The following is a 26,631-nucleotide window of genomic DNA, read 5'->3' on the forward strand; positions in this document are numbered from 1 at the left end:
TTTTTTAAATGACCTTTTTGAAAAGTGAAAATTAATTTTTCCCAAAATATTTGTATTGACTTTCTACATTAGTGTCTTACTCATATTCCAAAGTAGAGAAGAGATAAAGTTTAATTTTTGAAAACATGATAACTGAATAAATCAATCAGGAAAATGTGAAAAATTATTATCTCATAGCAAACCCAGTACTCAGAAGGAAAAGATTGGCCGGGTACTGTGGCTCATGCCACAGCATTTTCAGAGCACCGAGGCAGGCAGATCATTTGAAGTCAGGAGCTCGAGACCAGCCTGGCCAACATGGCAAGACCCTGTCTCTATTAAAAGTACAAAAAATTGCTGGAAGTGGTGGCACTTGCCTGTAATCCGAGCTACTCAGGAGGCTGAGGCAGGAGATTTTCTTGAATTTGGGAGGTGGAGGTTGCAGTGAGCCAAGATCCCGCCACTGCACTCCAGCCTGGTGAGTGAGACCCTGTCTCAAAAATTAAAAAAAAGAAAAAGATAAAAGTATTGTTACCAATTAAATATTGAGATCTTCAAATGACTGTTAAATGTCATTGGAGAGCTTCATTTTTTAAATTGTGGCAGAAATTATAGATGTTATTTCCAAAGATCCATGGGAAATTTTATTTTTGTGCTCTACATTTTACTCTATAGATTACGTTAATGGATGCCAATTATGTCATGGATGAAACTCTAGGGACCGCAACATTTCCTGTATCTTCAATGAAGGTGGGAGAGAAGAAAGAAGTTCCTTTTATTTTCAACCAAGTAAGTAACACTGCAGAATTATATTCCAACCTTAGGTTAGATAAAGTCTATTGATTCTGGGAAGTTGGGTTTAACACTTGGAAAATTGTATTTATTTGTTTTTAGAATGTTTGCTTTTTAAAGAGAAAATTTTGTTTTTCTTTTTACTTTTTGTCCTAATTTTAAAAATTATTCTGACATCTATAAACTTTGGTTGAGGTATTATATCAAACACTACTGAGGCTTTAATCTCCTTTGTGGCTCCAAATGATGACTTTGGGATTCAGCAATGCCTTTGGACTCCATTGGCAGATTTAATACAAAAAAATTGGGGAGGATAAAAAAAGATGGAAAATCTGAGAGGAATGGTGGGGTGTGGAGAGAAAGAGAGACAGAGAGAGAGAGAGAGAGAGACAGAGAGAGAGAGATAACAAGTAAACTCAATGAAAAATGTTAGAAAATTCAAACTATTCCAAAACCACGTTTAGCAATAAATCTCTCTGGGGGAATAATTTCCGTCTCAGAGAATCCTCAAGTAAGTAGGGACAAAGCAGCGAAAGGCCAGAAGGAATGATGGGAGGTTATTGTTATTTTTGACTTTCTGGGTTTGCTGCATTTCTGAAATTTTGATAGTTTATTTTGGAATAATGAAACCTTAGGGAAATTATTTCGTACAGAATAAACTCATTGGATTTTGAATTCTATATGAAACTAATTTAGTAGTTTATAGTAAGAAATGTAAACAACTGGTGGGCCTGTATGTGTAAGGCTGGTTAACATACTAATTTCTTGTTGTTGGGAGAGACAATGTGTTTCCACACATCTTTAGAATGACTTTCCAAGTACCTCCACTCACCTCAACCTACCTCTCCCTTAACTCTCAGCTACTCCATGTTGCCTTTCCTGTTACTATCCCTAATGAATCTATGAATCTTCCTCCTTTGAGTCTCCGTGATAATTATCTATGGTATTCATTGGGACTAAATTATTTATACTGTTCAATTTTTCATTATCCTCTTGTAAACTAAAATCCTCTAGGTCAGAAAACTTGAAATACTGATTAAATGTGCCTACAGAATTAATTACATAGATGACGTTTATGGAATGAATGTGTACCTATTTAGAAACCAGCTTAGCCCAAATGAGCTTCTTGACTAGTCCATACAATCAGAATGGCCTAGGTACCTTGAGGATGCTCTGGTCCATGCACTCCTTGGTGCTTCCACCTGCTGCAGAAAGCATTTCTTCTGTCTCATGCCAAGAGATGCACTCCCCACAATTCTGTCGACCCCTTTTAATGCTATTTCATTCATTCCTTTTACAAACATTTATTGAAGATCTGCTGTGCGCCAGCCATTATGTTTTGTTCAAGGAATATAGAGAATAAAGCACAGGAAGTTCTTCCGTCAGTTATCTCCCTCTGGGAAGGAGGTGAGTAAGGGTTGAAATGAGAAGTGGAAGTAGGGAGATACATACATGTGATGAAAAGAAATCCCCAGACGGTGAGATAAGTACCAATGAGATATGTATAGAGTGCTGTGGGAAGGCAGAATAAAGAACGATCATTTTGTGACAGGAGGCCAGGGATGTCTCCATAGCAGTAGCCGATTTTGAACAAGTTGAACGGTGAACTGTGGTTAACACGTTGGCATTGAAAGACAGGCTGTTTGGTGTTTAAATTCCAGTTCTGTTCCTTGCCATCTGTTTTATTCTGGGAAAATAACACGTAACTCTTCTGTTCCTCAGTTTACTCACCTATAAAATAGAAATAATATCTTCTAAGGGAATCATTATGTTTAAACAAGTTAATTTTATTTATGTATATATAATATATGCATATGATAATATATAGTATAATGTATATTACATATAAACATATTTAATTATAATTTGATATATTTTATGGTTCAATATATGCTTACATATTATTTAGTTTATATATTAAGCATATAATTCAATACGTGATTGAAAGTGATTAAAAGTATGTTAATACTATAAAGTAATCAAAATAAGTGATTAAATATATTGATACTATAAACACATAGATGTACTCATGTATACATACAGGGCTTAGAACAGTTTCTGGTACATATTAGGCACTATATAAATGTTACTTGTCATTGTTGCTGTTATTACACCTTAAGAAAAGAGAGGATTTCATCAGTAAAGTAGTTATGAGCATTCTGGGCAGAACAGATTGCTGAAGGCCAGAGTCTTGAAAGAAGAAAGCAAGCTGGGGCACAGCAAGATAAACGGCTTGGCAGATCCATTTTGCTGAATCATAGGGAAGAGCGTGTAGAGGTGGTCAAAAGCTAAACTCTTCAGGCCTTAGCTATTGCATGTTGCTAGCATAGGCTCTCAGTAAATGTCTGTTGAGGGCTTTGGAAGCATGGATTGGACTTTCTGAAATCATTTTTTTTCTTTCGTCACTTTAGTCCATGATACACAGACTCCTGATAAGAGAAGATATTGTGGACAACATTCATTTCCTCTCCTCTGTCATTTTTTATGGCTAGATGTGTAATCCCCAGGGCTCTAAAAAGGCTTTCCACATTCCTGAATTTAAAGAAGCTTATGTAACTACTTTTTTAGTGTGCCTGAGAAAACAGTCATCCAAGCAGGCTTTTCTTCATTACTCTGTTTTCAGACTTCTTGGTAGTTTTATCTGAATGATAATCCTTTGAGCTGCAGGGGTAGTTGGGAGAGAAGTAAGCATGATGGCTAAGGGGAGAGTCCCCTGCTTGTTCCTCAGATCATGTGGGAGTGCCCTGTGCAAGCCACCCAGCTATCCAACCTCTGTCCTCAGCTGGGAATCCCAGTCTTCCTGATGATCATTCTACAATGTTTACAGAGGTTGTAAGAGAGAGGAGGTGGTGAGGGAGCAATGGGAGAGAAGAGATGTAAGCCTTGAAGATAGTTATGGCAACCCAGTGGAGGAAAAACAGCACTTAGATTTGGTGAAGAGTGAACAAATTCTTCAAGGCAAAATAGTATTAGCAAAAACTCTTTCATAGTTTTGTCATGCAAACGTTAATACTGAGTCAACATAGAGTGATTTCTGTGTCCAGGAGATGCTGGAGAAATAACAGGAGCTTCCAAATGGAGTTGGGCAGATTCCCAGGGCCCTGCTTTACTCACTTGGAGTCGAAACTGGGAATTGAGAGGATGGACCCTCATTTTGCCTCTGTCATTCATAGCTCTCCAGAATGTTTGAATTGTTATCCTTTCTTTCTGAGTCTTATTTTCTTCATCTGTAAAATGAAGGGTTGGATTAAATTTTTTCTAAGCTCCTTTCTAATTTGTAAAATTCTGTGATCTAGAAAGAATACTTCTCTTCTTTTAAAAATATTTTATTTTTATTTTTATTTATTTATTTTTTGAGACAGAGTCTAGCTCTATTGCCCAGGCTGGAGTGCAGGGGCATGATCTTGCTTCACTGCAAACTCTGCCTCCTGAGTTCAAGCCATTCCTGTGTCTCAGCCTCCCGAGTAGCTGAGATTACAGGCAAGGGCCATCAGGCCTGGCTAATTTTTGTATTTTAGTAGAGACAGGGTTTCACTCTGTTGGCTAGACTGTTCTCGAACTCCTAACCTCAAGTGATCTTCCCGCCTCAGCCTCCCAAAATGCTGGGATTACAGGTGTGAGCCACCACACTCAGCCTGTTTTATTTTTTACGTTAGGTTCAGGAGGTACATGTACAGGTTTGTTATATGGGTGTGTTGCATGATACTGAGGTTTGGGATTCTAATGATCCTATCATCCAAGTAGTGAACATGGTATCCAATACATAGTGTTTCAACTCTTGCTCCTTTCCTTCTCTCCCCACTTTCGGAGTCTCCAGTGTCTGTTTTTCCCATCATTACGTTCCTGTGTACCCAAAGTTTAGCTTGCACTTAAAGTACAATACCTTATTTTCATTTGGCCTTCTTCACCCAAAAGCTTTCCATTCTTCTCATTTTACAGATATGGAAGCTAAGTGATAATAATGCAAGAATAAAAATCTATCATTTATATAGTATTATATAATTTTAAAATACTAACTTGTCAATAGATTGTGTTATTAATGTGAGAAAAATGTAAGCCTCTATTGTGCTCCTAAAATGTTGCTAAATAGTGAAAAAAACTGCACAAAAGTACAATTTTCAAGGAACTAAGAATCTGTTTGGAAAGTATACTTTCATGTGTAAACTGACAGGTAATAATAAACAGTATCATGAGGTATCTATTCATTGACTTACTTGAGAAGTTATTTATTAAACAACTGTTATGTTTCAGGCAGTATTCTAGGTGATAGTATCCTGGGAATTCTCCAGGGAGCTTGCATTCTAATAGGGAAAGTAAACAGGCAATGATGAGCAAAAGAATGATCAACACGCCATCAGCTAATGAGAAATACTGTGAAGAAAATAAAAGTATGCAGTAGAAAACAGTTGGTGGGCAACTGAAGTTTGTAGAGTTAGAGAAGACCCCTCTAAAGCATTATTATTCTTTAAATTTTATTATAAAAATGTTCAATGTATAAAAAGTTGAAAAATTTATACAGTGAACATCATATAACTGCCACCTAGATTCTATAATTACCATTTTACCAAAAAATTACTCTTCTGATGCATTTAAAAGGAGGTAGCAGACAACAGTATACTTTACCCCTACAAACTTCAGCATATCATTAAATAGAGTTTAATATTTATGTATGATAAATGGACAGTGCAGGCAATGTGTACAGTGAGAGTCATAAGAATAAATTATTTATTCATTAATTAATTCATTTTACAAATAACTATTGAGCCTTCACTATGTGGTAGACACTCTTTAGGCACTGCCTATTTCAGCAGAGAACAAAATGAACAAGAATCCCTACCCTCACAAAACTTACATTCTACTTAGCAAGACAGATGAAAAGCAAGGTAAATATGTAAAAGATACTCCTGCCAGATGATGATAATGGCAAGTGCTAACTAAACTAGGGACAAAGAATGGGGCAGTGTGTATATGTGTGTGTATTGTGAACTGTCACAAAGGCAGTTCCAAAAATTTGGTTAAGAAAGGCATCTCTGAGGGTATCTGAGGACAGAAGGCACTCCAAGTAGAAAGGCTCTGAAGAAGAGTTTGCCTAGCAAGATAAGTAACAGCAAGTAGGAGAGTGTGGCTGGAGCACAAAGAAAGAGTGGGAGGGAGACTGGGAGGAGATCAGGTCAGAGAGGTGAAGGCAGGGCTGAGGGAGCAGGATCATTGCGGGTGACAGTGGACATCAATGGCTTAGGCATGTCCTTAAAGAAAGGGTGTGGTTGAGGTGGTTGGGTCTCTAAAGGGGCGGAAGGTAGTCCTGGTGAAGAGAACAGCCTAATTGAAGGCATTGGACTAGAAAGGACGGAGCATGTTTGGGAAACCATGCCTAGACAAGTTTGATGGGAACAGATCATCCGTTCATGAAGGAAGAAGAGGTACATTGGGATGAGACCATAGCAGAGTAGAAATGTGAGATGTAGGAGTTTTGATGTTATCTTACTTACAGTAGTGAGTTACGGAAGGTTCGTGACCAGGTAATGGGGAACTGAGAGGGAACTTCTGACTTTTTCCTCAGAAGCATTAGCAAGCAAAACGTTAGTAGGTAGAGATACCAAGAATGTTGATATGGAAAACAAAAAGGTGGGTGCAGCTTACCACAGACTGCTTCTGTAGAAAGTGACTAGAATGGGGAGTGTAGAGTGATTTGAGGAAAGTCACGCTTGGCACAGCTTTAATGTGTCAAGTAGAGTTGAATGCAATGATTGCTTAGAAGCAGTGAGGATCCGCTGAAGGTGGAAAGCTGAATTATGCTCTTCCTTAGACTGTGATTTTATCACTCAACTTTTATAACTGTTTTTTGGGGGAGAAAGACAATTTTAGGGCTGCCATTGATAAAATCTGGGTTAAATTGTATTTGTTGGAGTCAAAAGTTTAGAACATCAGAATTGTTGTTTGAGAGATGCTGGCACAACCTGCTGCTTTTGACCCAGACTCAGAGTCAGATGGCCACTTCCCAAGATGGAATCATGATTCTGCTACTTATTAACCATGTGATGGTGGACATGTTATTTTTTCTGACTTTGCCATGCATCCTCATCTGTAAAACAGGGTTACATATAGTACCTACCTTTTAGGTTGTGGTTACAGTTAGATAGGTTAATGCATACAACATATTAAAATACTTCCTGGCCCATTAAGCACTAAATAAATATTAAGTATTCTCACTCTAATTATAATTGACCAGATTTAACTAAATATGTATCATGTGCTTTATGAAGCTGATTTAACTGGATATCAAACATACTTATTTGTTTGAACTTATGGACCAAAATGAACTTGTTATTTAAATACTAATGGTAGAACTTATCGATGCAGTGATCATTTGTTTCAAGATAGTTCAGAATGCACCAGTCACTCATGACTGAATGTGTCAAATGTAGTTTGGGGTTACAGTGGCCCATTTTAAAGTGGAAAGGTCTAGAATATTCAGAATTTAGAGTGTTTCAAGAAACAAAGTAGCCCACTTCAAAAGAATCATGAAAATGCTTAGGCTTGGAAGCAGATAAGATTATGCTTCTTTATTTCTCTGGATGAAATTAGTTTGTTTTGTCCAACACTTTGAAAAAAGTTGTCTCTAAGTTGATCTTGTGTTTTAGTTTGCCATCTGTATTTAGAAGTTAGTGTTAAAAACAGCCATTCCTCGTGGCTCCTGTGGCATCTCTCTGATTTTGGCTGATTGCTTTCTTTGATTGTCGCTTACTCACGAGTGCAACTTGAAAATGAATAAGATAGTTCCACAGAAGAGATAGTGACAAAGCTGAAAAAAAGAAGGGAGTTTTTATGGTGAATTCAGAATGTTGTTAGTCTCGGGATGATGTCTTTGGAAAACCATGTATTGATGTTTGAAAACAAAGACTGCAATTTAAATAAGTTGTTGAGACAAAGTGGAGTTTGGAGAGAAAACAAGAGAACGATATAATTTTGTAAGAAAGTTGAGAGACCTTTGGCTGAGATGTTAAAACTCTCAGATATTGATGCAGGACAGAGTTCAAATGTGGCTCAAGTAATTCCTGGCTTTAACAGAGAATGCATTTTTATTTTGGGTTACTAACAATTGAAACAAGTGAGACTTTTATGACTTTTATGGCAATTTATAACTTTTAAATTTTAGGGTGTTTCAGAATGCTCTTGCATTCTTGGGATTCCTCTGTTGGATGGTAAGTTCTGTCATGGAGTAAAACATGACTAGGTTATTTACCATTGTGTATCCAGCCGGGCACACATGAGGCACTTGAACCATTTTTGGATGAATGAATACATGAATGCACTTCCAGGAGGTGTATAAACCTGACAAGTGCTCAGACAGGAGTAGTGAAAGTAATGAAGTTTAAAAGAGAAAAGTTAGACAGTCTGAGAAAAAAGAGGTAGTAGAGTGGTTTGGTAGTAGTGGTTTAGGAAATCTGGCTTATTGTATGAAAGCTAATGGTTACCCAGATCTTCAGAATTTCTGCTGATGTCCACCTAGTAAAAAGGACCTTAAATTAAGGAACATGAGATTATCATCAAATGTAAGGAGGAAACTATGAGAGTGTAGAACATGGCCACAGGAAAGACAATGGTTTTTAAAAGTCTTTCAGGTCTGTTAAGAACAATTATTTTGGGGGGGAGGTAGACACTCCTGAATTATCCTGAGTTCTTGGGTAATGAATTAGATGATTCCTGGTAGGAAAAGCTAATTTATTTTACTAAAAATATTATGTATATCTATATATCACTTAGCAGTGGGGATACATGCTGAGAAATGCATCCTTAGGTGACTTCATTATTGTGTGAACATCATAAAGTGTGCTTACATAAACCTAGATGGTACAGCCTGCTATACACCTAGGTTATGTGGTACAACCTATTGCGCCTAAGCTGCAAGTCATGTTACTGCACTGAATATGATAGGCATTTGCAACACAATGGTAAGTATTTGCATATCTAAACAAACATATCTAAGCATACAAAAGATACAATAAAAATATGGCATTATAATCTTATGGGGACCACTGTTGCAAATGTGTTTCATCACTGAAACATAACTATGTAGTACATGACTATATATTGAAAAATAATTCTCAATTCATACAAAACTGTATCCAGGCCATCACCCATCATTCTATGCGACGAATGCTCCTTCTAACAACCCCACAATATCACCCCTTACCACAAAAACTTTCTTCAGTTTAATCTCTCCCACTCTAGGTTCCCACGCCACCCTTCCCACACCGCCCCTAATCCCGCCCCAAGCAGCTCTGAGAAACATCGCCCTTTATCTCTCCATACCACCCCCAAAAATGTTTGCTGCCCCAACACTTCACCACTATTTTGTTTTGTTTTTCTTATTAATATAGGAAGACAGGAATGTCAGGCCTCTGAGCCCAAGCCTACACATATACATCCAGATGACCTGAGGCAACTGAAGAACCACAAAATAAGTGAAAATGGCCGGTTCCTGCCTTAACTGCTGATATTACCTTGTGACATTCCTTCTCCTGGACAATAAGTCTCTGGAGCTCCCCACCAAGCACCTTGTGACCCCCGCCCCTGCCCACAAGAGAACAATCCCCTTTAACTGTAATTTTCCACTACCTACCCAAATCTTGTAAAACTGCCCCACCCCATCTCCCCTTGCTGACTCCTTTTTCGGACTCAGTCCACCTACACCCAGGTGATTAAAAAACTTTATAGCTAAAAAAAAAAAAAAAGAAAAAAAAAGAAAAAAATTATTTTACTAGTGTCTCATTCAACTTTTAAACATGCAGAATTTATTAGATGTGGGTTTGCGTGTATTGATGGGGTTGTAATTTCTGCTTTGCACTTCGATTGCCTCCTTGGCAGATCCACATCTTGTTCCTTCTTTACACAATTGAGATACAAGGTACAGAAACATGATTCTAAGTAAAAATGACCCTTTAAAAATGACTTTATTTATTATCCTGCACAGGTCAAGTAAATATGGATAAAGCAGAAAATATGTAATTCTCTTGAAAGATGTGCATAATGATTGAATCAATATGATGATTAATTGCTGTTTGTTTCTACCTAGAAAAAAAAATGAGTAAATTAGGGATCAGAGTTCAAAATAATGTTTTATTGAAAGTAAGTGTTGTAAATATTGGAGCACATAAGGGAAGTCATGGCATATTTGAAGAACTCTTTACTAATAGGATAGGTTCTCAAGTTTGAAATTATTTTGTTATGTGCATCTTTTTTGTAATAATCATTTTAAAGCAGGGGTCCCCAATCCCTGGATCTGGTCTACGGCAAGTTAGGACCTAGGCTGCACAGCAGGAGGTGAGAGTTGGGCAAAGGAGCAAAGCTTCATTAGTATTTACAGTCGCTCCCCATCACATTGCTGCTCTGCCTCGTGTCAGATCAGCAGTGGCATTACATTCTCACAGGAACGTGGACCCTGTTGTGAACTACACGTGTGAAGGATCTAGGTTCATGCTCCTTATGAGAATCTAATGCCTAAGGATCTGTCACTGTCCCCCCTCACCCCCAGGGGAAGGCCTAGTTGCAGGAAAACAAGCTCAGGGCTCCCACTGTGTACATTATGGTGAGTTGTATAATTATTTCATTATATATTCCAGTGTAATAATAATATAAATAAAGTGCACAATAAATGTAATGCACTTGAATCACGAAACCATGCCCCCTCCCACCCCGCCACCCTGGTCCACGTTAAAATTGTCTTCCACAAAACTGCTCCCTGGTGCCATAAAGGTTGGGGACTGCTGTTTTAAAGGACCTCCTTATTGTCAGGCACTATGCTTGTTGCTTTAAGCTTCATTATTTCAAAATGACTGTGGAAAGTTTTCAAGATAATTCATAGGTTAGATCCTTTAAAAATTTTTTGAAGGCTGAAATGGCTTTTAGTTTTTATAGTTTGTCTCCTCCAGTTCTGCCCACCCTCCTGTAAGTGAAAATCTCCAATTGTAAACATCTAAAATTGCTTTCCACTGGGGAATTCAAAGATGACATTGCTGCTTTTCACAAGAATACATGTCGACACAGCCTACTCCTTCCTAAAAAAGGTGGAGTTCTAATTAGTTCTAGTTCCTAGCTAGGTATTAGGGTGTTGGGGCAAGCCTGGAAGAGGTGGTCATTCTTCTTTGTAATTGTCTTGATAATACAAGCAGCGTGGAAGCCTGTAATGCAGAGATGCTTTATGCAGTGTGTGGGAAGAAGTTTAGAATAATTGTTTAATGCCTCACAGGAAGTACATGTTTTTATCTGAATGGCATGTTCTAGGTAAAAGGTGCAGAGAGATTGTAAACATCAAGCTTATCATACATAGCATGTCTGAACATCGTGCACCCAGTAAGAGTGTTTTAAATTTCCTTCTGGTTGTGGGTGACCCACTTGGGCAGTGTGGAAGTGAGGATCCTAATCCGTGTGACAAGAACCTTAGCAGCACAGCCTGTAACATTCAAACTGTCAGAAAAATCCTGTGCCGTCTCTTCCTTTATCCTGCCTTTGTTTAAAGAGTCTTGTCAGTCCATCCAGGATCATGAATGTCTTAGCCAAGAAATGTAGATATAGAAAGTGCGTGCTAATGGAGAAGACAAATTTGACTATAAATGCAGCATGGTTGATTTTCCTCTTATTCATGGAGCTGTCAGAACAAACAGGCATTGGATATATTCAAGCATTTTATATATGTGTGTGTTTGTGTGTGTATATATATACACACACACACACACATATATATATATATATATAATTTTTTTTTTTCTTCTTTTTTGAGACAGAATCTTCATTCTCGTTGCCTAGGCTGGAGTGCAGTGTCGTAATCTCGGCTCACTGCAACCTCTGCCTCCTGGGTTCAAGTGATTGTCCTACCTCAGCCTCCTGAGCAGCTGAGCTTACAAGCATGCGCCACCGTGCCTGGCTAATTTTTGTATTTTTAGTAGAGATGAGATTTCACCATGTTAGCCAGGCTGGTCTTGAACTCCTGACATCAGGTGATCCACCTGCCTTAGTCTCCCAGAGTGCTGGGATTACAGGTGTGAGCCACCACACCTGGCCAAACATTGGATATGTAATTTATAAATTGCTTGAAGACCTGCCTGCTGGGAAGCAGCATTTTCTTGAACACTTTCTGTCATGAGGTGGCACAATGAAAGAGGCCTTGAATCTTTCCATTTATTAGAAAACTCTACATAGAGTTGTAATATTGTTCATGTTATTTCCATCCACTCATGATGGCTTTACCTTCTGGAGATAAAAACATTAAATCTAGTATCATTTTAAGGGGCAATTTTTATGTATTTCTTGAAAAAAAATACAGACCATGCTTTACCCATATCTTGTTTTCTTCTAAATTGCATTCCCTGTTTGGTAGCCAATCACCCTTTGACGTTACTTTCATCTGGGCATGCATTATTCCATTTGTCCTAGGATTCTCAATTACTTTATTAACTTTAAAAATATGTATATGCTTCTTTGATTAATGAACATTCAGAGTATTCTATATATAGGAACTGCTGTCTGATTCAGACCATCCCATGATTTTGTCTCCAATAGTAATCAACTATTTCTTGATGAGAAAAGATTGCCTGATGCCCTCCTCCTCAGGTACACACACACACACACACACACACACACACACACACACAGGCGAACAGTAATTTGACAAATATGTGGTATCTGTTGTATGCTAAATACTATACAATGAACCAGTAATAGGAACCTATATAAGACAGAGCTTACAGTTTAGTGAGAGAGGAAAATTTTTGTATAGATGATTTCAATACCTTTTTCTTACTCATAAAATTCAGCTCTGAGAATCAATCATCTGAATGAACTTATTTTAACCTTTTGGAAATCTCCTTCTAGTTTGTGTTTTTCCTTTCCTTGAAACTCACAAGGGTAAATCTAATAATCTATAGCATTTTATATTGATTCTAAAAATTTCCTCTTCACATTTCAAGAGGTATATCCTAGTTCTGTTCTACTTGAACTTATTGAACAAGTTAGCTCTATCTACGTTCTTACACTAACCCGATACAATAAAAATAATAACACGTTTACAACTGTGTAACAACTTTCAAAGCATTTTCTCATTTGGTTTTCATAACAATCTACAGCTGCATTTTTCATAGCTAATGCCAGGGATAATATTGAGAAGGTCTTTCTGTACAACAGATTTACAGTCTCTGGAAACAACTCTTAATATCTTAAGTGGATATTAGTCATTTTCTTTTCCTTTAGACAAAAATTGTCTCTCTGGCAGGATGCCATCCTTCAATATGTTTGATAGCCTCAAATAGTGTTGAAATAAATAAAAACCGGAGGCTTCAGATCTCATTAGTAGATATTTCCTGAGTCAACCACAGTTGGCTGGACCCTAGGTCTACTGCCCACCATGCGTGGGTGTTGTATTTCCAGGTTACTACAGCCTGCACTTGTCTCAGATACACATGTGTGAACTTTCACCCAGGCTGATTCTAACCTCTGGGCTCTTACAGCTTCTGATTTTGTGGCTTGAGGCAGCTCCTAAATAATAGACACAACATCTCAGTAGTTTTTATATCTCAGGCACTTTTTATGTTTTGTAAATAGTAATTGTGGTGAGCTACTTTATTTTACTGAGGGAGGAAAACAACCTAGGCAGAGATAATTCTTGTGTTTGCTAAAATGACTTACTAAGTAGACTTATTAAAAAAATACCAAAAAGTTGGTTTACTGAAATGCATCTGTAGTTTAGGGTCTTCATGGAGCTGTGTTACTTTTATTTTTAGGGTTTTGTTTTTTTAGATTAAAAATAATCTGGCACTCAAAAATTATTCTGAGTTTGTTTCCATTATATAAAACACACATCTACTTTATGACCTAATCTGATTAATATGTCTTTTTTTAGGTCACTGAAATGATTCTAGAAATGTCTCTTGAAGTTTGGTAAGTGCATTTATTTAGCTGGATGAGAAATACTGTGAGTGATCCACTAATTTATTTTAATTGTTAAAGAATTTTATATATATATAATTCTGCAGCTTTGAATATGTAGAGTGCATTATGTTTACTTTGCTTTTTTTAGTTATCTGTTAATATCTACAAAATCTTTACAAGAATATTCTTATAGTCATTATTCTTATATTTTCATATACTTTGCTTATTTTTCCAATAGTTTTGTGGTCATATAATAATGTCAGAATAAGTGCTTTTCAAAAGAGTGCTCCCTCTAGTCGTACATCTATCCCCATAGAAATGAATGCAGTTATTTAAGTGCATCTTCTATTGTTGATTGAGGTAGATATTCAAAAACATAGAAGTGAACATAAACAGGAAACTGTAATAATTTTTATAGATGAAAAACTGTAAATTGAGACTGATTTTGTTCATAGTGACCCAGCCAGACTACTACTAATAACGTTCCATGAAGCATACTGCTCTTTCAAAATGGCCTCCAGAAATGAACGTTAGGAAATCATGTACTTATTTTCAAATGGCGAATTTTAGGGGAGGCAAGTCTGCCTTGATCTAACTGATCTCTGATGTAATAATGAGTTCCCTTAACCTCTCTGCATCTCCTTGAACTTCCCTGTTGAACTTGATTTGACCAAAGTTACTAGTACATATTGTACACAAATGCCACGAAAACTAACTTAAAATTTTCACATCTGGTGATTTGGCAAATGTATGATAATGCATACATTGGGTTTAGGCATTTATTTATTGTAGTCTGATCCCTGGAACATGTGGATTTGACTTAGTAAATGATTGGCATAAATTTCCATAACCTATTAATATATGTCAGCAAATATCAAAGGATAGTCCAAGTTATTGTTTGCATTATTTTGTATTAAGTTCATTCTTGCTTAAAAGTGGTATATTTTGGCATGAGATTAGAAACACTTGTTATTTGACTGACTATGGAAGTAATGCTTTTGTTTAATGGGGAATAGTCTTCACTGAGGTAATTAGGGCCATATTTTTATAATATTAAAAATTTCTTTTTTATATATATTATTTTATGTCAGCTCTAGAATAAAAACTGTTTTCAAAGAAAAATTCAATTTATTCAAAGAAAATTTTTTCATGTCATATCTTCTATTAAAACTAACATAGGCCGGGCGCGGTGGCTCAAGCCTGTAATCCCAGCACTTTGGGAGGCCGAGGCGGGTGGATCACGAGGTCAGGAGATCGAGACTATCCTGGCTAACACGGTGAAACCCCGTCTCTACTAAAAATACAAAAAAAAAAAAAAACTAGCCGGGTGGGGTGGCGGGCGCCTGTAGTCTCAGCTACTCGGGAGGCTGAGGCGGGAGAATGGCATGAACCCGGGAGGCGGAGCTTGCAGTGAGCCGAGATCACGCCACTGCACTCCAGCCTGGGAGACACAGAGAGACTCCGTCTCAAAAAAAAAAAAAACAAAACAAAACAAAACAAAACAAACAAACAAAAAAACTAACATAAAATCAAGAAAGAATTAATTAGAAAGTTAAAAAAATGCATAAAAAGAGAAGTAAATTAGCCATAATTCTATTACTGAATTTATAAAATTACTCAGAAGTTTTTGAATTTTCCTCCAGATTTTAAAAACTGATATCCTTAAAACATCTAGGTCATTATACTGTTCAAAATTTTTTAAAAATCATGATTCATTTTTAACAATTATATATAACAACACAGTATATTAGAGAGAACATGGCTTCCAGAACAATAAGACCTAGATTTAAATCTACCACTTGCTAATTATGTTAATGATTGATAGATTTCTAATCACTTTTTTACTCACTGGTAAAATAAGAAAAGAATACTTTCTAAGCATATCTACTGTGAAAAAAAAGTGTTAATTGGAAAAAATAATTTCCACTGATAACACTTATAACAAAACTAAAATCCTGCAAAATGACTATCTTAGGAACATAAATATATATAACAAAATTATCAACAAATATATTAGTATGATAAGGATTAAATTTCAGTAGTGATTACCTTTAAGGAGCAGAAAATGAAATAAAGTTGAGGAGGTTTCATAGAGGCAACGGCACAGGTAAGATTTTAATTTCTTATAGTGTTCAGAAGATATCTAACCTAATACGTCATTATAAAGAATAGTAATAGAAAAAGAGTGTAGCCCAAGACTATACTTAAAAAATGTTAACTCACTGTCTTACTATTTTCCCCCTTGTTACATAATTTCCAAAATCAAATTTAATAATTATGTAACCTAATACTTTTATATACAGTCCAGCAACCATTTCTTTAAATTATCTTTAAAAATTTTTCATTACTTCCCTTAAAATAGCTCTCCAGAAATAGAATTATTAGGTCAAAAGGAATCTATATTCTATTTATTTTTGAATATGCCATATTGCTAATATGCCTAATTTGAATACTGCTTAATTGCTTTTTAACAAATTTATATTCCCAAAATTGATGCATGAGAATATTAGTGTTATTTTACCGTTCTAGCACTAGAAAATAAGTGTTTAAAATATTTTCATATCAGTTATTTTAATAATAGTATCATTAATAAATTCACTAGTGAAATTAATTTTTTGGTTATTTATTATACTTTCTCGTTTGGGAGGTACCTATATTTATCCTTTGGGAAGTAGTAATTAAACTATTATTTGTAATGATCAACTATGACCATAAGGAACACAGCTCAGAGGCTCAGCAGTCTCATTCTGTATTTTACAAGGAAGAAATATACTGAACTAACAGAAATGAGATTTAAAATTTATTTACAATTAAGGTAAGGCCTTTTATGAATGGTAAAGAGACATATTTTACTGGTGATAATTCTTGACTTCTACCTTTTGGATTTATTCACATTCCAACGTAGGCCGACAGATTTTTAAAAAGTATTTTTAAATTCAGTAGTTGGTATTTAGACTTCAGTATTAAGATATTTCTTATATGTGGCATGGTGAAAGTACATCACATGTTTACTATGTGATCCTAACCTCTCAGAGCCATAGTTTTCTAATTTATAAAGCTGTAGTATATAATAATATATTGTATAATAATGTGTAGTGATTACTCCCATCGTTCTTGCAATGATTCATATGTAATACCTAATGTGGTTTCTGGCATAGTGTAGAGAAATTGCTACTGCCTTTATTAGCAAGATAACATATATATAATTTAAAGGGTTCTAAAGTCCTCTAGTTGTACACTTATTTGTGGTTATCTCAAGTTCTGTGATTAGAAGTTATTTTCTTTGTTAGAGGGGGGCATCCCTTATACAAGGCAATTAATTAAGACAATATTTCTGCAAATATGTTCCTCAGAATGCTGGCTCTTTGGGATGTTAGAAAGTAATTATCATGGTGGAATAGTGAAGGGTGGAGAGATAAGGGAAGGAATTCTTGGTCAAGTAAGTTTGGGAGATCCTGTGCCAAACAAATATAAACAGGGTTCTTTACTGAAGCACTTCCCAGTCTTTGTTATAATATTCAACCTATCAGGGGCTGTTTGTTTGCTTGTTTATCTGAAGCATGGAAAAGTCCTTTTTCTCTGAAAACATGGTGTGGAAAATGCTGCTTTAAGATAGCCATCATTTTATCCTCTTATTTTAGGTCCCTGCTTAGAAAATGGCTTGAGGGAAGCAGTCAGCATGTATCAGTGTGGCTCCTAGGGATTTGGAAGAGCCGGCTGGATGGAAAACCAGACCACTGGGAGCATTGGCTCATGACTTTAATCTGTTTGGTATTACAGCTCATGCCCAGACCTACGATTTAGTATGGCTCTGTGTGATCAGGAGAAGACTTTCAGACAACAGAGAAAAGAAAACATAAGGGAGAGCATGAAGAAACTCTTGGGTCCAAAGAATAGTGAAGGATTGAATTCTGCACGTGATGTGAGTTGGAAATTTTTCAAGTGTTGCTATACTTTAATAATAATTTATCTTGGACAATTTCCCCAAGAATTTTATCCAAATACGGCAATATTGAGATTGAGCATTATTCCTTTAGTTTTTTAAGGTAAGGTAAGTGATTTGTAAATGAAAACTCTTTGAGGAAGGTCATCACAAATAGTGCCTTAGTTGGTAACATTTATCAGCTATAGTTTTTATTTTTACTTTATATTTTAGAGCAGTGTTAAGTTCACAACAAAATTGAGCCAAAAGCACAGAGAGTTCCAATATGCTTCTTCTCCCTGCACAACCTCACAAGTTTAGTCAGGTTCTCCAGAGAAACAGAACCAAAAGATATACACAGTAGATATGAAGAGATTTATTTTGAAACTTGGCTCACATGATTATGGAGTCCAGGCAGTCCCACGCTATACCATCTGCACACTGAAGAACCAGGAAAGCCAGTGGTGCAATTTTGTCCAAGACAAAGATGCACCAATGGAGTAACTCCCAGTCAGAGGCTGGGCAGTTGGAGGGGGAGGTGGGAGTCTTGAAGTCTGAAGGTAGGAGAACCCACAGCAACAATGTCTAAGGGCAGGAGAAAGGGGATGTCTCAGCTCAAGGACAGAGAGACAATTGCTCGCCTTCCACCTTTTTGTTCTCCTCAGGCCCTCCAAGGATGGAATGATGTGTGCACCCATTGGCGAGGGTGGGTCTTCTTTACTCAGTGTGCTGATTCACATGTTTTTCTTTGGAAAACACCCTCATGAGCACCCCCAGAAAGAATGTTTTTCTAGTGATCTGAGTATCCTTTAGTCTGGTCAGGCTGATAAATAAAATTAACCATTATACTCCCCAACTATCAACATCCCACACCAGAGTAGTACATTTGTTACAATCAATGAACCCATATTGACACATCAGTATCACCCAGGTCCATAGTTTACGTTAGGTTCACTGTTGGTGGTCTACATTCTATGGGGTTTGGACAAATGTGTAATGACATGCATCCACCATCATAGTATCATACATAGTAGTTCACTGTCCTAAAAATCCTCTGTGCTCCACCTATTCATCTCTAATCCCTACCCCAAGACCACTGATACTTTTACTGTCTCCATAGCTTTGCCTTTTGTCAGTTTGCCTAATGTCGTATAGTTGGAATCATACAGTATGTAGCCTTTCCAGATAGGCTTCTTTCACTTAGTAATATGAATTTAAGTTTCCTCCATGTCTTTTCATCGTTTAGATAGTGCATTTTATTTTAGTACTAAATATTATTCCATCATCTGGATGTACCACATTTTATTTACTTATTTAAATATATGTATTTCAAAAAGGCATACTTATGCATGAAATAGATTTTATTTTATCAATAGGAAAAATTTAGTCTAAAATATAAAAGGATTAAAATTAATTAATTTAAATGTAGGCTAAAATTAAACTGTGGAAATCATCATTATAGAACAAGAAGAAAACGCCATAAATCTTGTTAATGATGATGCGATTAACAAATGTAGGCACATGTGATGGGGAGAAAAAAAAAAATGTTCCAAATTCTTTATATTTTGTAGTAGAGTTTAATGATATTTAAAATTGACCAAATTGAAGGATCCTACTTTCAATATTTGCTTATAATATATTTGTATTCTAATATTTCTCTATAATTAGGATTATAAAAATCATTAAGATGAAGAAATGATTTATAATCCTAATTATGGAGAAATACTGGACTATAAATATAAACAAATATTGAAAGTAAAATCCTTCAATTGTACTTTGCTTTTTCTTTCCTTAAATTCCAGGAAAATGTAACATCCTTTATTATTCAATTATATATCTTATAATCTACTTTTTGGCTATCTATCCATCATTTATTTCATCTATGTATCTATCAATCACCTACCTAATCTACTTATCTATTTTTCTCTCTATATATCTGTCCATCTTTCTATCTGAAACCTACAAAGATTAATTGCTGCAATGATGCTCATCAAATGATAATGAAGTTTCTTGTTAGTGGCATATCAGGTAATCTTTTACTTATTTATTTAGTTGAGCTTTCCTGTTAATTGAATATGTCAAATGAATATAATTTATTTTCATAAAAATAATATTTTAATTAAATACATAAGTAAACATATATGTGCATAGTCTTATACACTCTTGAATTATTTCTTGTAGGAATTAATTTCATTAAATTTTTCCTAAAATAATTTCATAAGTAAATTAATTTCTTGGAATTCATTCTTGTAGGAATTTGAGATTATTGCAAATTAAGGGCAGAATACAGTTGGAAACGAGACATAAATTCTGAGTAAGGGAGCCAAATGATAACCCCATCCCACATGTGGTTGAAGATTTGCAAATATGTTTTAGGTGGGGGTAGGGTTCAAAAGCCAACCTACTGATGCTAGAGTGACTTGTGTTGTTATAGGAGCAGACTCTAAGATGAGATGCTGCTTAAGGGGAAGTTTTGCTTAAAGAAAACTAAGGAAACCTTCATTTAAGTTTATGTTAAAAAGAGAGAGACTTTTCTTTAATCCTGTATCTTTTTTTTTTTTTTTTTTTTTTTTTTTTAGAGACAAGATCTGGCTTTGTTGCCCAGGCAGGAGTGCAGTGGGACAGTCATAGCTCACTGCATCATCAAACTCCTGGGCTCAAGTGATCCTCTTGCCTCAGCCTCCTAAGCAGCCAGGACTATGGGTGCATGCCACTACACCCAGAAAATTTATATTTATATATATATACACACACACATATATATACACACACACACATATATATACACACACACATATATATATAATTATATATATATAATTTTTTTTCTAGAGATGAGATCTTGCTATATTTCCCAGGTTGGTCTCAAACTCCTGGGCTCAAGCAATCCTTACACTTCTGCCTGCCAAAGTGCTGGGATTACAAGCACAAGCCACCATGCCTGGCCAAATCCTGTATCTTGCTTGTCACCACAATAGATCCTTGTTAGAACTTGTGATTGTTTATCACGTCAGGCTAATTAGTTCTTGAAAAAACTGTCTTCTCTATACATTATTCAGAAATGTATAGCTTCTCTGAAGTTTTTAGTGTGTGTACGTGTGTTTCTTTTAATAGAGATAACTGTTCAGTAGCAATTCTATAACATTTTTCTTTTTGTTGCCATCCTTATTTGGTATTGGTATACCCTCAAAACAGAAAAATGATTTTACAAATTCTTTTCATTTCTAACATTTGTGATTTATTGAAATACTGTGCTAAGCACTAGAGAAGAATAAAGCTGAGATGGCTAGCCCTGAGGAGTTACTTTCCTTAGTGATTTTAAAGCCTTCTTTGGAAGAATGATATTTAAGCAAACAAAACCCATGATGTGTTAAGTTCTTAATAAAGAGGTGTGAACTGAGGGATGCAAGTGATCACAAGAGGATGACTCACTCTCTGCAGCAGAGATGATAGAAATTTCTTTTAGAGTTGAAGACAGTTGGCCATGCCTTGAGGTATGAGCTTGCTAGAGGAAAAAGGAGGAAATTCATATTTCTTGTAAGTCATGATTGTCAACTTTATTTGAGAGATAATGCCTTGCAATCTCAGAGTTTCCCTGCCTAATTTCTTTCTATTTTATTTGCAACAATTATTTTCTTTACTGTTAATGGCTGACTACTTCTTGTTTCCCTCACAACAGATGGACTTCTCTCCTAATGATAGAGAAATAAAAAGTTAGGAGATGACAAATTCTTCATTTCTTGCTATAAAATTGACATACTCCATAACCGATGCCTGTCCTTTGCAACCTGCCTCCTAGTCCAATAGAAAAAATACTCCCTTTGCTTTCAAATGCAGATATCCATCAGATATGGATCCGAAGCTCCTCTTGAGAACCCCAATATATCTGTTATTCATATTTTCCCAGATCACTCTCAACCTGTATTGTCAGCATCTACCTCCATGTGGATATTTCCTATAAAAATATAAACATGTTCTAAACTCAGATATAAAAAGAAAATAAAGAACAAAAAACATTTCCTGGATTCTGTATTCTCTCCTCCCTTCTGCTCTATTTCTCTCCTTACCTTCACAAACGTTTCCAACATTTTCTATACAAACTTATTCTACCTCCTTTAGACACCAGTACTAATAAATGCACAGGGTCTTGTTCTTGCCCTATCTTAACTAACCTTACAGCTGCAAATGACAGATGTCTCCTTACATTTCGAAACATTGTCTACTCTTCACTTACTCCCTTTTCATGGTCTTCATCATGCCTCTTTGGTGTTCTTTACCAGCTCTTCTTCATCTGAGCATTCCTTACCTATAGTAGTTCCTCAAGTCATAGTCCTAGGTCCTCTTTCTCCTCATTCTAGTTCTTTCTTTCATGTTTTGAGACAGTTTCGCTTTGTCATTCAGGCTGCAGTGCAGCGGCACCATCTTGGCTCACTGAAGCCTCGATTTCTTGGGTTCAAGTGATCCTTCTGCCTCAACCTCCCAAAGTGCTGGGACTATGGGGTTCATGCCACCATGCTCCGTGAGAAATATGTTTTTCTAGGCAATTGAGATTTAAATTTAGGATTCTGAGTCAGGGTATGGTGGCTCTCACCTGTAATCCCAGCATTTTGGGAGGCCGAGGCAGGAGGATCAAAACCGGCCCAGTCAACATGGTGAAAACCCATGTCTACAAAAAATACAAAAAAATTAGGTGTGGTGGTGTGCACCTGTGGTCCTAGCTACTTGGGAGGCTGAGGCAGGAGGATCACTTGAACCCAGGAAGTAGGGGCTGCAGTGAGCCAAGATGGTGCCACTGTACTCTAGCCTGGGTGACGAAGTGAGACCTTGTCTCAAACAACAACAACAACAATAACAACAACAACAAGAAATTTCTCTCTGGCCTATGATGTCGCCCAACACCTGTGTGCTAGGGACATGCATATCAACAACTTAGAACCGCTCTTCTGAGCTTCAGACCTAAATATCTACACACTTACTTGATTTCTTTACATGTATTCCTCCCAGCATCTCAAACTCAGCCTATCTAAATCTGAACGCAATGTCTTGTCTTTCTCTGTGCCTTGTATAGAGAGGACTTACATATGTTTGTGTATTTAGAGGACTTGTACTTGTCTTCCCTCTTCCCACTTTCTTTTTATAATGAATTCGGAGTGAACGTCTCAAAACAGAAATCTAATTCAGTCCGTCCCAAGCTTAAAATCCTTCCACTGCTCTTAGACTCTTAGCTCCATAGCTTCTTTCTAGCTTCATTTTTGCCAGTTTATCCCAAATTTCTCTACTCCCTCCCAGTAAGCACCTCTTAGTTCTCTGTCTCTGCAGAATCTTTTCCCGGTTGGAGGTCTCCTGTACAGTGCTTCCTCTCACCGCAATAGGCTTCCCCTATACAACCCCTCTCTCCACTTCACCCCACTTTTAGCTAACACTCTCCTATTCTTTAATGAGCACACAGATAATTTCTTCTGAGACTCTCCCAAATCATCTCCTTCCTCCTTACCCCTAAGTCTAAATTAGTTCTCTCAGTATACTCTCTTATGGCATATATGAACATTCTCTTCTCATCATTTCCCATGCTTGTACTTAAAAAAACTTCTTGTAAAAATATTGGTGAGTGTGACTGTTTTCTCCATTAGAATTTAAGTTTTGTGAGGGCCAGGACAATATCTGTGTTATTCATTTCTATATTTCAAACACCTAGCATAGTTCCTAGTATGGTAGATCCTTGGTGAATATTTTGTTGTATGTATCAGGGCACAGATTTAGTCTTTGCATGCATGGAGTAGCTTTGCTAGAGAGAGGTCACAGTTTTGAAACAGGAACACCAGTATCAGGTTGCTAGGGAAACACTGGTTAAGGAGAAGGTTTTGATGAGATCTTGGCTTAGACTCTTGAGTTAGAAATTCATGTAGGACACACTGGCTGGCATTTTTTCTTAGGTTCTTATTTTCAAAAAGTAAGTTTCTGCTGCCACCTCTAGTCACTCCTCCTTCTGTGGAAATGATTAGTAAGTCTTCCTGGGAAAATATAACTTCACTTCATGTTCGTACAAATGACGGTAAAATAACTTTTCTGCAACAGATGGGGAATGAGGTAATTATGCTTTTTCTCTGTGCTGTCCTTCAAAAAATATTAAATTCATGTGTTTGGAAGTCATTTATGAAATTAAAACTTTTGTTGTTGCTTTTCTTAGTTTCAGTCCACACTGTTCTCTCTTGGCAGAAATAATCAGTTTTAGAAGTTATCAGCACCACCCATTCCCATAACAAAAGTAACATTTTTCTATTTTTATGTTACTTCTTGGATCTCTTAACTTTCCACATCCTTTGTCCCCTATCAAAGTCTTCACTTTCTGTTCAGTACTGGCCAGTTGGCCTCCTTAAGGTATGGAAGAGTGGGCTGTTGTGGCAGTTTGCACAACGAACGAGAACAGTCCTATTCATCTCAATACAAACAGACAGTATCCAGGTTAGACCTCAACGTTGAATTAAATGTTGAATGAATTTGGGCAGTATATATTTGGAAACTTTGTTTTACCTTTGTGCTTCACTTGTAAAATGATGACAATGTCTCCTGTTGGGGTAAGGGGATGAGTACTGATGCTCATAAAGTGTCCAGCAAAATGTATAGGGGCGCATAATAGTTGCTCAGTAAAACAGTAATATTATACATATTCTTGGGTGCTGCCATTCTGTGGCATAACACTCGTTGTCAATAATTGTTAAATTTACCATGGCCTAGTTTTTTTAATTAGTTTTCCTGCCTGTATACTGAACTAGTCAAATAGTTAAGGTTTTTTAAAGTCTAAGAGTTTATTCTCTTAAGTACTGAGATTTTTTTAAAAAATATTGATTTTGTTTATGTAGATGGAAATCTTCCTGAAATGTGTAATTTCTTGCTCAGACTGAACCAATTTGGGCATTCTCAGGCCTGCTTCCTTTGCATTCAGCTGCCACTGTTCTGTGCCCTGTGTGGCCGCTTGAAGTGACTTCTTCACACCGCCCTTTTCTCTTTCCACTTTGTTGCTCTGGAATTCAAATCTGATAAACAAACTTGCTATTAGAACAGTGTCTCTAATTAATATAATTTCTTTATGAGAAGCGGGCTAAGATCTTTTCTTTGAGCAAGATACATGACTTTGTGTATGGGGATTTTTGGTGTATTTTGGTAGTTCAGAAGCCACTTTTTAAAATGTTCTTGTTCTAAAATAGTTTTTGGTCAGAAGAAGTTTTCAGATTGTGGTTGTGTCTATGAGGTGAAATGTCACTATCCAGTCTCTAGGTCCCCTAAAAACTAGCTATATATAAAACATAACAAGGTTGGTTGGGGGAGTATAATCTGGAATGAGAGTAGTAAAGAAATGAAAGTAGAAAAGATTCTTCTTCTTGTCAGAGTATAAAAGAGATAATGCTTTTTCTTAAGGAAGACTGTAAGGACCATATTTCAGTTTAAACAAATAGACAGCTTTGGATGAAAATAGAAGTAAAATATGGGCCTTCAGTAATTAATTCTCCGAGTGCCACTTGGTACTTACATTTGTCATATTAGTTAAGTGAAAGGCCAGAGAAACAGGGATCATCTAGTTGGGGAGGGAGAGGCAGAGCAAGACAGTTTCTGAAGGAGATAAGAGAGATCAACCTTGAGTTGTCAATAAGCATTGCCATTCCTGTTTTTCTGCTTTCCTTCATCGAGAATATTTTCCCATCTCTTTTCACCTTCATTCTGACAATGGCACTCTGTACTATCAATCTTTATTCCTCTTTCAGATGGTAAAGATCGAAAGACAGGCAGTGGAGGGCTCCCTTTAGTGGAGTATAGGAACAGGAACTGAGCAGGCCTGGGCTTGCAAGGGTCAGGTTTCAGGAATCAAGAAATGGAGCTGAATTTTTCTTATCTGAGGAAGTGGTGGGATATAAACAGCCACGGAATAAAACAGAGCTGGAAATTGGTCTAACTGGTCTAGAGAGTAGGTTAGATGTCCAAGGGGCCCAGACTGCAGTCAGCAAGGTGGTGCACTCTGAGGGGCTCAAAGCCCTTGACTGCTGAGAAATAGAAGCTGTGAGGGAAACAGGGTCCAGGAGAGGCAAGCAAATGTCCGCATGTCAGAAGCAATGGAGAGGCATGTAAGAGCAAGTGCTAGATTTGCTGCCGATGTTGTTGCTTACTTTGAGTAAGCAGATTATCCTTACTATTATAATGTGGGTGGGCCTCATCCAATCCATTCAAGGCCTGAATATGACAAAAAGGCTTGCCTCACTGAGCAGGAGGGAATTCTCCAGCCGACTTCCCTTGGACTTCCATCTGCACCATAGGCTCTCCTGGGTATGGAGCTCGCCAGCTCATTTTGCAGATTTGGACTCATCTGGTCTCAATGGTGTGAGACAATTCATTATAATAAATCTCTGTCTATATATCTACTCATCCTGTTGGTTCTGTTTCTTTGAAGAACCCTGACTAATATGGGGGCCAAGGAGAGAAATGTATTTATCTAACTCTCTATGACAAATAAAAATATTCTTGAATACTTCAGAATTTTCTTTTGAAAGGGAGGCAATTAATAATGTCAGTAAGTTTATGTGCCAGGATAATTAAATCAAAACACAAAGTTTTTGGTAAGCGAAAACTCATTTCCCATAATCCTATGAAGGAAGTATGAGAAATATTTATTGACATCATTTATATCTAAATATTAGTGATACTAGGTCCAAATATAACCCCAAACCTTCTCAGGAACACATATTTGATTCTCTTAGAATTAGAGCTATGACTAACAGCTGAACCGTATAACTTTCGTATTATTTCTTTGAACATTATTTCCGAATGAGCAAGACTATTAAAACTCTAAACTTAATCTTTGTTTATTATGTAAAATTGTCCTGACATTATTTGAAGTGATACATAATTTGAAATATAGTTTGATGAAGCATCAGTGCTTTCACTCCATAAAGGTTACCCCTTTCATTCTGAGCAATGACAAAGGAAAGAGCAAGGCATTTTGGTGCCAGACATACCTCAGCTCA

The 26,631-nt window shown here is 36.6% G+C and overlaps 1 protein-coding gene across 4 annotated transcripts in view; it reads left to right on the plus strand.

Moving 5' to 3' along the window:
- Positions 1 to 26,631, plus strand: part of LOC105484603 (phospholipase A2 group IVA) — a 164,253-nt gene that overhangs the window by 78,897 nt on the left and 58,725 nt on the right. For all 4 annotated transcript variants that reach the window (XM_071077332.1, XM_011746427.2, XM_011746428.3 and 1 more), the window contains 3 exons: positions 655 to 768; positions 13,667 to 13,704; positions 17,476 to 17,617. In XM_071077332.1, the coding sequence (XP_070933433.1) occupies positions 655 to 768; positions 13,667 to 13,704; positions 17,476 to 17,617 (294 nt within the window). The remainder of the gene's footprint in view (positions 1 to 654; positions 769 to 13,666; positions 13,705 to 17,475; positions 17,618 to 26,631) is intronic.

The sequence above is a fragment of the Macaca nemestrina genome, chromosome 1 (genome assembly GCF_043159975.1).
Source record: "Macaca nemestrina isolate mMacNem1 chromosome 1, mMacNem.hap1, whole genome shotgun sequence".
In the NCBI taxonomy this organism is placed as follows: Eukaryota; Metazoa; Chordata; class Mammalia; order Primates; family Cercopithecidae; genus Macaca; species Macaca nemestrina.